This window comes from Leishmania panamensis (genome assembly GCF_000755165.1).
Source record: "Leishmania panamensis strain MHOM/PA/94/PSC-1 chromosome 5 sequence".
In the NCBI taxonomy this organism is placed as follows: domain Eukaryota; phylum Euglenozoa; class Kinetoplastea; order Trypanosomatida; family Trypanosomatidae; genus Leishmania; species Leishmania panamensis.
In genome coordinates this window covers 302,386-315,667 of record NC_025884.1, presented here as the reverse complement: position 1 = coordinate 315,667, position 13,282 = coordinate 302,386, and the positions used below count along the sequence as shown (strand labels likewise).

Below are 13,282 nucleotides of genomic sequence, written 5' to 3'. Positions count from 1 at the left end.
GCTTGCCTGACGGCGACGTATGATGGTCATTCATCGCGCTGATGATCAGAGCTGCACCTCCCTCTTTTGGTTTTCTCTCGAAGTCTTTACACGCACGCACGCGCTCGTCAGTATCCACGTCTACCTAGTGATATACACAAGTCCGGGCGCTCCTCAGATACACAGACACGTCTGCGTACATTGATGATCATTACATGTTGCTGCGTACGTAAGGCGTTCACGTGTTGCCCTTCGTGCGCGCAGACACACACACACCCTCTTTGCGTGTGGTACAAGAAACGAATGGGTACATGCAATACGAGAAAGGCGAGACGCAGTTCAGTTAGAGAAGGAATTCGGCGATGGAGATCTGCTGGAACCGCTGAGGCTGTCGCTTAAGCAATCGAGAAACTTATTACCCCTCCCCCCGCAGCAGCGTGCACAGTTTTCGCTAACTTGACGACTCCAGCGCTTCGTGCAGCGCCTTGAAGCGACTCATATCTACAAACAACGGGGTGAAGTTCTGCGTGGTGGGTCGACGCCGCCTCGTGCTCGAGTCACGGGCTGGCCCCGACAACAGTGCCGCCACTGAGCTTGGCGCAGCAGCACCACTACCACCGTCGCCACGGCCGTTGATGCCCGGGAAGGACACCGTTGCGGAGTCGATTTCACCGTCGCTCTTGCTGTTGGCGTGTCGAGGAGAGCGTGATAGCGGCATTCGCAGCAGGCGCGCGCCACCGGAGGACGTACTGTGGCTTGGTACGACGCTGTGCATCTCTGGTGCTGCCGCCATCGTTGCCGAGCTTGCCGCCGCCAGGCTTCGCAGCGGCTGAAGAAGGTAGTTGCTGTTACTCGAATGCCCCTTTCCGATCAGGTCGTGAGTCGTCATGATCGCCCCCCTCTGTTGCTGCTGCGCTAGGTGGTGTGAGTGCATCACTGTGCTGTATTCGCTGGTGAGGCGGTAGCCACCGCTGTTCGCAGGGCGGTCGGTGCTCAGATCGGTGCTACTGCTGATGTCCGCGCCCATGCTTGGCATAAAGGGCGGCGTCTTCGTGTCGTACGCGCCACCGGTCGCCGCGCCGTTCGCACTTCCGCTAGCGGCAACGGTGTCGCCGCTGCTGTTCGACGCCGTTGTGAGGGACAGATGGTGCCTTAGCAACGCCGCTGCCGTTGCACCAGCTGCCCTGCGCTGTTGCTGCTGCTGATGCGGGCCAGAGTTCCGCTGACTCAATTGCATGTGATCATTCAATGGGTGTTGCTGTTGTTGCTGGGATGCCGACGGTGGTACTGACCAGTGTGGGTGGGGGCAGCCGTTTGCCTCCGAGTCGACTGAGGAGCTGGTCGACAGGTCCCGCGCCTTGGCAGCCCTCTTGCGCAGCACACGCACAGAGCTGCTTCCGACGCCGCTGCCAGAGCCACCGACGCCGCCGTTGACGCTGCTGTTGCGGGACGATGGCGCCAGCGATGATAAAGAGGACGAGACGGAGCGCCGGTAGAGTGACGTGAGGTTACCAGCGGCACCCCTACTGCCGTCGCCGAGGAGCAGGTCGTCCAAACCAGCCACCATGCTACCCATCTCACTCCCGCTGCCGTGCTTGCTGCGAAGGTGGCTCCGACTACGCATTTCGCGCTTCTGGTCGGAACTGGTGCTGACACCATGGCGTTTATGACGATGGTGCCTGCCGCTACGATGATGGCGACCGCCAGGGCGGCCCTCGGTCTCCCCCTTGCGCACTGATGCTGATTGGGAAGCCTCAGACGCAACTGAGTCGTCTTTACCGTGGGTGTGATGACGCACGTACGCCTGCGTGCCTTCGCAACCGCCGCTGCCTGACGCGCGATGCCGACGATCGGTGCTGTGCGAATTTGCAGCCACTGCCGCCGCCTTCGCCAGACGCCCACGTACTTTGCCATAGAGGAAGCTGTCACTGCTAAAGCTGAAAGAGCTGAGGCGCATATTTGAAGAATGTGTTCGGTTCCGCGGGCGCCGCTGACGACTGCCACTGCCTCCTGGCGCGTCATCATCGCCGCCAATGCGGTGGCGGCGTGTAGAGGTGGTGCGGCCAGGCCGGAGAATGAGGTCCTTGCTGTCCGCCCGCATCGGCCGCAATGCGTTGCTGCTGCCTTGGTCTGAGGTGAGGACGCTTGTCGTCGTCTGCACAGCGCCTTTGCCGCTGTTGCCAATGTTTCCGCGATGATGCCGCCTGCGAGTTCCGCCACTGCAGCCCTTCAATGTCGGCACAGACGCCATTACGCATTCGGTGGAGGACAGGTTTGCGCTTCCATCTCCTCCACTGCGTCTGTGGAAGCTAGGCGCCTCAGGCCGCGCCACCGCCGTCTGCGGCGTAGGTGGCTGTGGCAGGAGCAGCGGTGAAACTTCCTTGGCTGGCGACTTCACCCGCGACGATTTCACAAACCCTCTGAGACTCACATCAGGGCTGATGCTGCTATTCCTGCTGCCGCTAAAGTTGAGCTCAGAGCTGTCGCTACCCCTGCTGCTGTGATCACTGCCGCATCTGCTCACGTTAGCAATGGCGTGAACGTGAACGTGGTCGTGGTCGTGGTCGCCACGGCACGGCGCACGGGCCAACAACGCGCCACAAATCACTCCAGGGGTGTCGACCTGCTTGCGGTTGTCCAGCACTTCAGCCGCGACGACGCTTGCAGGCGTCGGCACCACCGAAATCGGCGAGTGTCGAGCGTCTTGGCTGCTCTCCGGTATAACACAGGCAACGCCTCTTCCGCTGCAGTGCGGGCCAGGAGTAGAGGGGCGCCGACTGGCTGTACGCTTGCCGCTGCCGTCGTGGGTTTTCTGCGCAGTTGGTGCGCTGTAGTCCATCGCGGTTGTCGACTCCATTAGTCTTCCATCAGCGAAGCGCTCGATGCACGGTTGCCCAGGCGACGGCGACGCCACTGATTGCAGCGAAGCGGCCTGCAAACCGGCGAAGAGGCTGCCGAAGGAGTGCGCCACGGCCTCACCGCCCCCGGTGGCCAGGTGGGCTGCTTCGCGCATGGAGGCGGTCGAGCTCTCACTTTCGCTGTTCAAGTCGTCGTCTTCATCGTCGCACGAGCGACGGCCAGTGCGATGAAGGTTGCCGTTCATTCCGTAAAGCATGCGGTGCTGCCTGCTCTGCTGCTCAGAGGCGAAGAAGTCGTTGGAGCTCGCACTGCTCAGATCTTGCCAGCCACCAGTGCTGTTAGTATAATTGAGCTGGTGATGGTGACGCCTCGAATCTACAAGGCGGGCTAACGCTGTTCCTGGAATGCCATTGCTGCCGTCGTCTCCACCGCTGTGATGATGACGCACTGGATGGTTGTGATGGTGCGTGCTGCTGCTGCCTGAGTGGTGCGATGAGATGCCACTGCACTGGTACACTCTAAACTCTGACCAGCGAGGCAGGCAGGCAACGCAGTTCGCGCTGCAGCGGCCTCTGTCATCCTCACTGGTGGCGTGATGATGCTGCGCCGGTGACATCGACACGCACATGAAAGAGCCGTACTCGCCGCCCAAAACGCCGCCGCTCCTGGTGTGCTGACGCTTCATATCTGCGTGAGTGTTCCGCTGCTCTGAGGAGGTAATCCTGCGCGCCTTCTGCGCGGAGAAGTCCAGCTCACAGAGCTCCGTGTTGTCCATGACACCCAGCGACTCATTCGTGATCGGCACCTCCGTCTCCGCCGCCAGAGCCTCTACGTTGGTCGAGGTGGCAGCAGCTCCAGCCGTCTCGGACGACGCTTGCGCCGCTGCCACCGAGCTGCGTGTGCGATGCGGGTGCTGCTTCTGCTGCCACGGTCTCTCAAAATCGCAGCCCTTCTCCCGCATTTTTTTCGCGTCCGCTTTGCTCTTTTTCTCCTCGTGCGCGCTGAGAGCGCCACCGGCTGCGTGAGAGGAGCCCCGTTTCGTGGGGCTGCCGTTGCCACTGCCGTGGGTATCGCTTTGAGAGGTGGGCCACAGAAGTCGCTTGCGCCAACTTGACGGCCGCGCCGACGACGTGGGCGCAGCGTTGCTTTCCTTTCTACTCGATGCGGAGGACTTGCTGTTGTGGCTGCTGTTCCGGCTGCTGGTGAGAGCCGGTGGGGGGTCGCTACCGCTGTCCACGCCGGAGACCACCACCGCGACGGTCTTTGCCGTTGTTGTTTTTGCTCGACCTGTACTGCTCGACTTCGCGTACAGTGGCGACGTGGCAGAGGTGGCGGCCGTGGGCATGTAGGACAAGACGATGGGAGGTACTCCATCTACTCTGTTCAGCTCATGCCGCAGGGGGTGCTCGAAGAGCTCATCGTGTGCCCGGCGGCGGCTGAGGGGATGGCCGAAGCGGCGAGGCAAGGTGGGCTCCATTGGTGTCATGCCGCGACGACTGTACGCTCTTCCGGGGTAATTCTCAATATCCGTGCTAGCGCTGCTCAAACTTCCGCGGCTGCTGTCAAGATCCGCCTCGCTGCCGACGGTGCTGTCGCTGCAGCTGAAAAACTCGTTGGCGACCATGAAGTCGACTCCGCTGCTGCGATGTCCCAGACTGAACCGGCCCCCATCGCGGACGCGTCGCCTCATTTCTCGAGCGTACATAGAGTACTGCGTGTGCTTCTGCGGTTGTTGCTGCTGTGTTGGTGCCGCTGCTGCCGGCAGGTTTGTCGCAGAGGTCACATCACTCAACAGCATGCGACGTCCTCGGTGCTGTGGACGCAGGTTTTGGTTTGCCCTTGAAAGCACAGAGTGCTCAGTGGAGTAGGTCGACGGCGTGACGACAGACCGCGATGAGGAGGCGCTACTTTTATCGTCTGCTGTTGAGCGCAGTTCGCCGTCCAGGAGCAGCGCAGGCAGCATTCGATAGCCTCCATGGACGAGAGGAATGGGGTGCGGAGATGGCAACTCGTGCTTGACACGTCTGACGCATGCCTCGCCCCAGGCCTCCTTGTTGCGTCCCCCACCCGACATAATCGACATGTCGTTGCCCATGCTACCCACCCACTCACTTCAGCTCGCTGTGTACTTTTCTTCTGGTGCTGTAGTAGCGGGTCTCGCCGCGAAAGAGATGTCTCAGGGATCGACAGAGGGAGAGAAAAAAGGGCGCGCTGTGTGTGCGTGCGTGTGTGTGTGTGTGTGTGTGCGTGTGTGTGTGTGTGTGCGGATTAGTCCCCTATTCTCCTTGGCCGCTTACTCGCGCAGCTACTGTGTGCTCTGCCCGAGGCGCGGGCTGCGGGAACGAAAGCCAACGCGTGTAGGTCGGCAAGGGGGAGGGGAGCGGCGCAGACGTTTCAGCGTATCCCCCTACTCCTGCCCCACGCCGACACAAAGAGGGGAACTCCAGTCAGCACGCGAGGGGGAACAAACACCCCTCCCCACCAAGGCAAAGAAACGAGAAGAAGTGCGTGAGTCCTTGAGAGAGAGAAAGGGGGAGAGGGGGAGGGGGAGGAGAGCCAAGCAGGCGTCTTCACCAGCCTCAAGAGGAGGGATGATGGGCAGGCAGACAGACAAAGAGGAGAGGGAGGGGGAGAGAGAGGAGGGGGAGGGGCTGGACGCACAACGGCGCGCAGGAGCAAGAAAGCGAGGAAGTCGGCACGAAAAGTGAAACCCCCCAAAAAACGGTGAAGGAGTTCCACTGGAGACAAGCGAGTCGAGAGCGCGCAGTACCAAACACACGTCGACGCTGACGCCGACGACGACACGGCTAGGGAGAGAGAGCAGACGATGACGAAGAGGGGGGTAGGAGGAGTCCAGAGGGAGAAGGGGGTGGAGGGCTAGAGAGAGAGAGGAGTGAGAAAAGAAGAGAGGAGAGGATAGAGAGAGAGAGGAGTGAGCGCGCACGCGTGCGACACACACCCACACCCACACCCACACACACACAACTAAAATGGAAAAAACAAATGGATGTGCTCACCGTGAACAAACAAACCAAACGAGAGAAGAAGAGGGGGTGAAAAGACGCCGAGACGCCAGCAGAAGAGGCAAAAAAGGCCAACAAAACAACCAAAACAGGAGGGAGGAGGAGGAGGGAGGAAACAAGAGGCCGATAGAGAAGGAAACCAGCCACGCAAACGACCCAAAGCAGGTGGGCGCAACACCCGCGCAGTGAGTCTAGAGGGAGAGAGAGAGAAGGGGGGAGGAGGAGACAGGAGAGGAGAATGCACGGGGAAGAGGGAGCACTGGTACCACGGACGATAATGACGAGAAGAACGGGGGCTGGGGGATGATGGTGGCCCGTGCCGCATGAGAGAAGTGAGATGGACAGAGGTGCGAAAGAGAAAGAGAGGAAGAGAAGAGAACAAAGCGAACACAGGTTGCCTTTGCTTGCTCAAAAATTGGAGTATGAGGGAAGGGGAGCCCCACGCAGAGACAAGCACGAATGGAGAGGCGAGTCCTCTGCTGCTGCCGCCGCTCTCTCTCTCTCTCTGGGGCACAGGAGACGGGGTAATGTGGAGAAACGAGAGGACAAAGGAGAGCCTGCTGAGTTCGAGTATATGCTGAGGTATTCCCGAGTTTGGGAGGCGGTGATAGCGACGGCAATGGCCGTGATGGTGGAGTGTCGAGGTGCCGCCTTTTCGTTGCGGTGAGCCGCTTTCTTCTGCTTCGTGTCGTCCGGCGAGGTGTGGCTTCGACGGTGGCTCTTCGCTCCTGTAGGGGTGTTGTGTTAATCTGCTTGACACCAGCGATGTTGTTGTTGTTGTTGTTTGTCTGTCTGCCTGTTCTTTTCCTCTCTGCAAAGCGCAGGCAGCCTCTTCACGCAGTCACCCACCCACCCACATATACACTGATGGATATATGGGAAGGGAGCGGGTATAGGCGTAGTGGGGCTATATGCGAATGCTGAGAGAGGTGCGGGGGCGGGTGAGCGGAATGAGGAGAGGAGGGAGAGGCGGGTGGCGGTACAGGTGTGTGTGTGTGCGTATATATAAGAACAGTGAACGGGGGAGTACTTTGTGGTTGTCGCGAGATGATTGGGCGTGCGTTTGTTTGTGCAGCGATGCACACACACACACACCCTCCCTCCCACATCGGCAGACGCGGAGAGGGAATAGCACCAACGAATGCTCACGAAGAGAGAGAGAGAGAGAGACAACAGGGAAGTGGAGAAGGAGGAGGAGGGGCTCAGTAAGCGAAAGAGAGGGGTGACCGAAACGTGACTCGTGGTGCTGGCAGACGCTAGTGCCGCTTTCCTAGGGCTTGGCCCCACAGCGCAAAAGGCCCTCCCCCCTCGTTCCCCACCTCTTCGTTCTCATTACACAACCCTTCGCGGACATCTGCGCCTAGCGATCCGCAGAGACATCATTGTCTCCGCCACTTGAGCCTCTGCGACTGCTCCGCTCTCTCTCTCTCTCTCTCTCTCTCTCTCTCTCTCTCTTCCATGCGTACACCGGGAGACGCGGTTGATTGTCTGCGTTTTTCCTTTTCCTTGCTTTACCTGGGGTAGCAGCGGCAACCCCTTATGGGGCTGCAGCCGCTCGTGGCAATAATGCGGTGGAGAAGTCCTTCGCTCCTCTTACACCCCCCCCTTGCCTCCCTCCCCCCCTACACACGTGTGTACGTGTGTCCGGCTGTCATCGCTACCCCCCTCCTCCTTCCCGCCTTCCCCAGACACACAACCAGCCAGCCTTCTTGCAACAGCAGCAGGTCAAGCGTGCAGGAGGGAGAGGGCGGGGTGTGAAGAGCGGAGAAGTATGGCTGAGGCTGAGGGAGAACACGGGCTGCTGTGCAGGAGCGGAGGAGGTGAGCGACTGGATGACGAAGGGTGGGTGGAGGGGGAGGGGAGAAAATGAGAGCGTCGCCATGAACGTGGCGGAGGCTTTTATACTCACACGCCCCCCGCTGCTGCGGCTGTGGCTGCTGCTCTCCTGCTTATTATGCCGTGGTTCGCTTGCTCGTAAGTGAGTGCAATCAACTATGCCCTCGAATGGGAGGCGACATGCACTCCTCTGTGAATTATTTGTTCAACGATTACCTCCTCCCCCACGTGCCCACTCACACTCACTCACTCACGCACAGGCACGCCTCGAGTCCTCCCTGGCACGGACCACGCTCTATGGGGCGAACTGCGGGTACTTGGCCGCCACAAGCGGCTGGATGCGCTGCTTCACCTCGGTAGGGATGTGCTCTGGCTTCGTCATGATGGCGTCCTTCAGGGCGTGATGCGCCGGATCCTCAAACGGACTCTCGGCGAGGGCCTTGATGATCTCGGGTGGGTAGAGCTGCGCCTTCTCGGAATTCGCCGCCACCACCTTCATCACCTGCGACACGTCCACATGCGGCGCGTCGCTCCACGCGTCCATGTCGGTCACCATGGCCACCACCGCGTAGGCGATCTCCGCCTCGCGCGCCAGCCGCGCCTCTGTCGCCGTCGTCATGCCGATGAGGTGGCCGCCCATCTGCTTGTTGAGGAGCGACTCGGCCTTGGTGCTAAACTGCGGGCCCTCCATCGTGACGAGGGTACCGCTGCTGTGGATCTTGAACGCACCCTTTCCGGCCGCCACATCAGGGAAGCAGCGCAGCAGCGCCTGGTGAGCGATGGTGTTGAGGGCGTGCGACGTGGGGTGAGCGAAGTTGACGTGCGCTACGACACCGTTCTCGAAGAAGGTTGTATTGCGCGCGTAGGTCTTGTCGATGATCTGGTCGCACAGCACGAGGTCGCCGGGGCGGTAGGAGTCGTCCAGCGAGCCGACGGTGTTGATGGCGACGATGTAGCGCACACCCATCTGCTTCAGCGCGCAGATGTTCGCGCGGTAGTTGATCTCGCTGGGGGTGTGCTGGTGGTGTGGGCCGTGACGCGGCAAGAAGACGCACGGCACGCCGTCAACCTTGGCCACGCACAGCTGCCCACTCGGGCTGCCGTACGGGGTTAGCACGTCGTAGTGCTGGGCATCCTGCAAGCACTTAAGTTTGTAGACACCAGAGCCGCCGATGATGGCAATCGCAACAGGGCAGACGTGTGGGTTGCTATACATGGTTGGACGGTGTATAGGAGAGGAGCTGTGTGTGTGTGTGTGTATGTGAGCGGGAGGGAGGACAGATGTACGCGTGCTAGTGATCGTGGGTAGGTGCAGCGATAGAGCGGTGGATAAGAGCTTCGATGTAGTGGCCTGACAGGGGTCGGAGTGCAGAGGACACGGGCAGACAAGTTCGACACCAGATCCCCTCTCTCACTTAGCGCCACACCTTTTCTCCTCTCTGCGCGGTAGGAGATGCGCTGAGTAGTGCACCGCAACCCTCTCTTCGACCCATTCCCACAGCTACACGTGCTCTGGCTGGATGGCGGGAAGGGAGGAGAATCAAAAGCCGCGCGCGTTTTGATGGGCTCGACGACCCTACACGTGTCTGCTGCGTTTACTTCGCTGGTCCCCCGAGCATCATCGTGGCTGACCTTTTGGCGCAAACCCCAATCTCAGCAGCGTCCATTGCTGAGCGCAGCGCCAACCACCAACATGCACAGACAGAGCAACAAAGAGGGGAGAGAGGCACGGTTTCGGAGTGAATCGGGTTCATGTTATCACTGAAGTGCTGCTGTAGCACCTTTTATGCCATTCTTCCTCTGTTTATTCGATTTGTTAGCGATGCCCATCTCCTCCCTTCTCTCCCCCCCTCCTCGGGATGCGCCTCATCCGCGTGCGGTGGCAACCACGTCACTCACGCTGCTGCTGCTGTTGCTGCTGACGACTACGAGGATGACTCTCGGTCGTCCGTGCTAGAAAGCTACCTCGCAGTCACGTGAAGGGAGGTGACATCCACCGACAGAGGGAGAGATGGTGGAGCACAGGCAGGGTTCGGCGAGAGGGTGCCAGAGGAGGTGGCCAGTACCTCCCCTCCCTCCTCTCTCCCTTGCTCACTCACTGCTCCGCGACTAGCGTACAGAGAGACGCACTCGCACAAACTTTTTTACTTGTGTTGTGCCTTGTAGTCGATAAACCCGTAGAGGTTCTCCAGCACCTCCGACCACTGCGCTGCCTCCGGCGTCTCCGTGGAGATGCGGTAGAGTCGCTGTGCCTCCCTATCCAGCTGCTGACGCCGTTTCACGTAGCCGGCAAGCTGTGTCTTGAAGGCGCTGAGTCTGTCCTGGACGCCGAGCGGCCAGTACACGGCGGCGTCATGGCGCTCGTCAAGGAAGAGATCGACCAGGGTGTTGGCCGCCTCGCAGCGAACCGTGGCGGCAGCGTCCGACAACGCAAGCCGCTGCCGCCACGCCCGCCATTCTGCAGGGTTGCTGGGCACCTTGCCTGGCACGAGCTGCGTGCATAGGTCGAGGAGATTCTTCCCGTAGGTCGTCGCAGCTGGTCCACCGTTGGCGAGCACTGCCAAGGCAAACCGCGCCGCCGTGGCCGCAGCCTCTGCGCTTTGCATTGACGCGCACAGTAGGCCAACGGTGCCAACGCACGCTTGCTTCAGCAGCGCGCTTGCCGACGCCTCCCAGGAGATGCGGATGAGGAGGTCGACGTCCGCTGATGTCGCCTGGACGTGGTTGCACGCGGACCCAGCAGCGCTGCTCTGCTTGCGCTGCATTGTCCACTGCATTTGCCCAAGCGACTCCAGCTGCATCCAGAGTAGCTGATGCATGCGGGCAGAGCGCTGCAGAATGTTCGCGTGTGCGCTGTCCCCCACCCCCTCCGACGCTGTGGCGTCCAGGTGGAGCTCAAAGCGGCTCAACACAGCCTGCATGAGTGCCCGCCACGTTAGTGCGGGATCGCCGAGGCTCGCGACAGGAAGCATCAGCAGTAGCGTGCTTGCTACCTCCCACACATTCACTTCTGTGGCGAGCAGCACCATCTGCACCTCCGTTGCCACTGCATTAGAGCTCGCCTCGGCGCGCAATGCGCGCTGCTGGGTCTGCCAAACCATGACGTCACGTGTTGCCGTCGGGTGAGTTGGGTCCGCCAGGACGGCTGCGTTGCCATTGGCGTCCCTGTTCGGCGACATCCAAAGCACATCCTTTAGCAGGAGCCCAAATGCGTAAAAGAGGCTTCCCGACTGCAGCAGCGCGGCCAGCGGGTTGGCGGCGAACGCGGCTTCGTCGTCCTCGTACCGGTCCGTGTCGTTCTTCTCCCCCACCGCGTTCACCATCACGTGCAGCAGGCGGACAGCTGATCGAGTGCTGCGCAGCCGGTGGGTGGTCAACGTCGTCGCCGCCGCCCGCACGTCTTCGTCGGCGCCCGCACCGGTGCCCATGAGAAGTGGCAGCACACCGCACCACACGCGCATCGGCAACGACACTTTGTGCAGGGCATCATTCAGTAGAGGCAGTACGCGCTGCAGGTTCGCTGGCACCGGTGCGATGTGGAGAAGCACGCCCTGGATGGCGAGGGTCGCGCGAAGAAGATCGTACAAGACGCGCTCTCGCTCCATCGCCACAACCGTGTGCTGTGCACCGAGAAAGCTGGGTAGGGAGGCGTCGGAGAAGCGCTCCTGCAGCTGCACCTCGACTGCCGGCTTCTCGGCGAGCCAGGCACGCAGGTCCACAGCGTCGACCGCGGTGTTCAAGAACGCCGTCTGCTCTGCCGTCATGGCGGCATTGCTGCCGGCTGCAGGTGGAGACGAGGAAGGGAAGGCGGACACCGCCGTGCCGCTGTTCCCGCGTGATCCGATGAACACCTGGGCTAGCGACGGGTTCTCGGGGCTGAGCAGGAGCAACACGTCTGCAGTGCTAACCGCCAGCGAGGCTAGCAGGCAGGCCTCGCGCCGCTTGTAGGCGCGCATGGCAAGCACCGTCTCGCTGACCACAGGCACCTGCGCCTCATCGGCGTAGTAGTGGGCGGAGGGGTGCAGGAGCGTCTCCCACGTTGTCGTGGTCGCTACGCGCAGCACGTCAAGCAGTAGCAGGAGTGTCACAGTGCTGGAGAGGGTCTCAGCGCAGGCCTCGCTCGCCTCCACACACACGCTTGCGAGCGCCAGCACCTCCTCCAGATGGCGCAGAAGGGCGAAGTACGAGTTACGCGTGCTCCCGGCCTGGCGACGGCGACGCGTGCTCGTCGCGGCAGTGGGTGTCGCTTCATCTTCGTCGGCGGCCTCATCACCACCAGTAGCCTTTTCACCTTCTTCTCGGTAGACGTCCATCCAGTCCTCGGGCGTCATGCACCGGCGAGCCTGCTGCACATGCTGCCAGTCCGCCTGCACGAGGCAGGCCAGCCCTTCTGCGAAGCTCTTCCCTGTCGCTGCGTCCACGCCGGCGCTGGTGAGGGCATCAATGGCGCAGTCCTGTTCACTGTTTGCGACAAGACTGCGCAGCGCCTCTGCTGCCGCGATCTGCATGTACAGGATGCCCTTGTGCGGCTGCGGTACCTCCGCTGCCGCTGCAGCCGACGGCGTCGCATCAGCGTGCGCGTTGAGCTGCGGTGGCTCATAGGGGGACAAGAAGAGGAGCTGCGCAACACGTTGCGGCACGGCTTCACCCAAGAAGATGTTGTTGAGTTGCTGCTGCTGCGCAAAGTATGAGACATCGCTGCATGCATCCTCCAACACAGCGTACTCGTGCGACTCCTGCAGTTGCCGGACACAGGGTGGTATGGATGTGTGGTGCGGCTGCGCCGCTGTTCGTGTGAGGTTATCCACCACGCCCTCTTCTACCTCTGCATAATCATCGTCGTGAGGGTGCTTTGGAGGCCTCTTGCTAGACACTTTGTTGCGTCGTCGCGGGTTAGACTTGCCCATCTCCTCGTCCCCCGTTCGCTTCTTCTCGCAGGAGAACAACAGCACAGACGCAACGCGGCAACGCGAGGTAAAAGATGGCGCAGTCGTGTGGAGGCGTACGTGCCCGTGCGTGGCGGTGGCGCGCGCGCTGATGGCGTGTTGTCCTTGCTGTCTCACCTGACGGCAGCCGTGAGCACGAGGTTCGCCTGTGCGCGGGTAGCTAGGTTGCGCCTTCAAGTACAGGGAGCGGCTAAGGCAGGTGGTGAGTGGAAAAGGGAAGGAGGCGAGAGAGAGAGAGAGAGAGAGAGAGAGGAGGACTACGCGGGTACAGTGCAGAAAAACCCTGAGCAAGGAAATCTACAGACGCACGTGTGCGCGCACATACGCATCGAAGCAGTGAGTACTCTCCGGCCCCCGACATATCCACGGACGAGCACATGTGCGCGCTCTCCAGGCCCATGCGATATCGATGCTGACCAATGAATACCTCAACAGGGGTCGACTTTCATTTTTGCCTCTCCCGCCACCGTCGTCGTCGTCGTGGCCGTGGCCGTGTGGACACGCCGACTTCGCTCGCACTGACAACGCACAAACAAAAGACAAAACGCGGCGGCTTCCCGATGCGAACACTGTAAGTGCAAGAGCGGCATGGAAAGAGGCGAGGAGAAGAGTGAAGGTGTGTAGTGCCCAGCGGGCAAA

At 61.0% G+C, this 13,282-nt stretch overlaps 3 protein-coding genes across 3 annotated transcripts; all 3 read right to left on the bottom strand.

The window, feature by feature from the left end:
- Positions 1 to 430: 430 nt before the first annotated feature.
- Positions 431 to 4,933, bottom strand: LPMP_050820 (hypothetical protein; the record flags this gene model as incomplete). Its single annotated transcript, XM_010705544.1, has 1 exon — positions 431 to 4,933. The coding sequence occupies one exon, from the start codon at positions 4,931 to 4,933 to the stop codon at positions 431 to 433; it is 4,503 nt and encodes a 1,500-aa protein (XP_010703846.1).
- Positions 4,934 to 7,992: 3,059 nt separating this feature from the next.
- LPMP_050810 (methylthioadenosine phosphorylase, putative) lies at positions 7,993 to 8,913 on the bottom strand (the record flags this gene model as incomplete). Its single annotated transcript, XM_010705543.1, has 1 exon — positions 7,993 to 8,913. The coding sequence occupies one exon, from the start codon at positions 8,911 to 8,913 to the stop codon at positions 7,993 to 7,995; it is 921 nt and encodes a 306-aa protein (XP_010703845.1).
- Positions 8,914 to 9,841: 928 nt separating this feature from the next.
- Positions 9,842 to 12,604, bottom strand: LPMP_050800 (hypothetical protein; the record flags this gene model as incomplete). Its single annotated transcript, XM_010705542.1, has 1 exon — positions 9,842 to 12,604. One exon carries the CDS (start codon positions 12,602 to 12,604, stop codon positions 9,842 to 9,844), a length of 2,763 nt encoding a protein of 920 aa, XP_010703844.1.
- Positions 12,605 to 13,282: the final 678 nt, after the last annotated feature.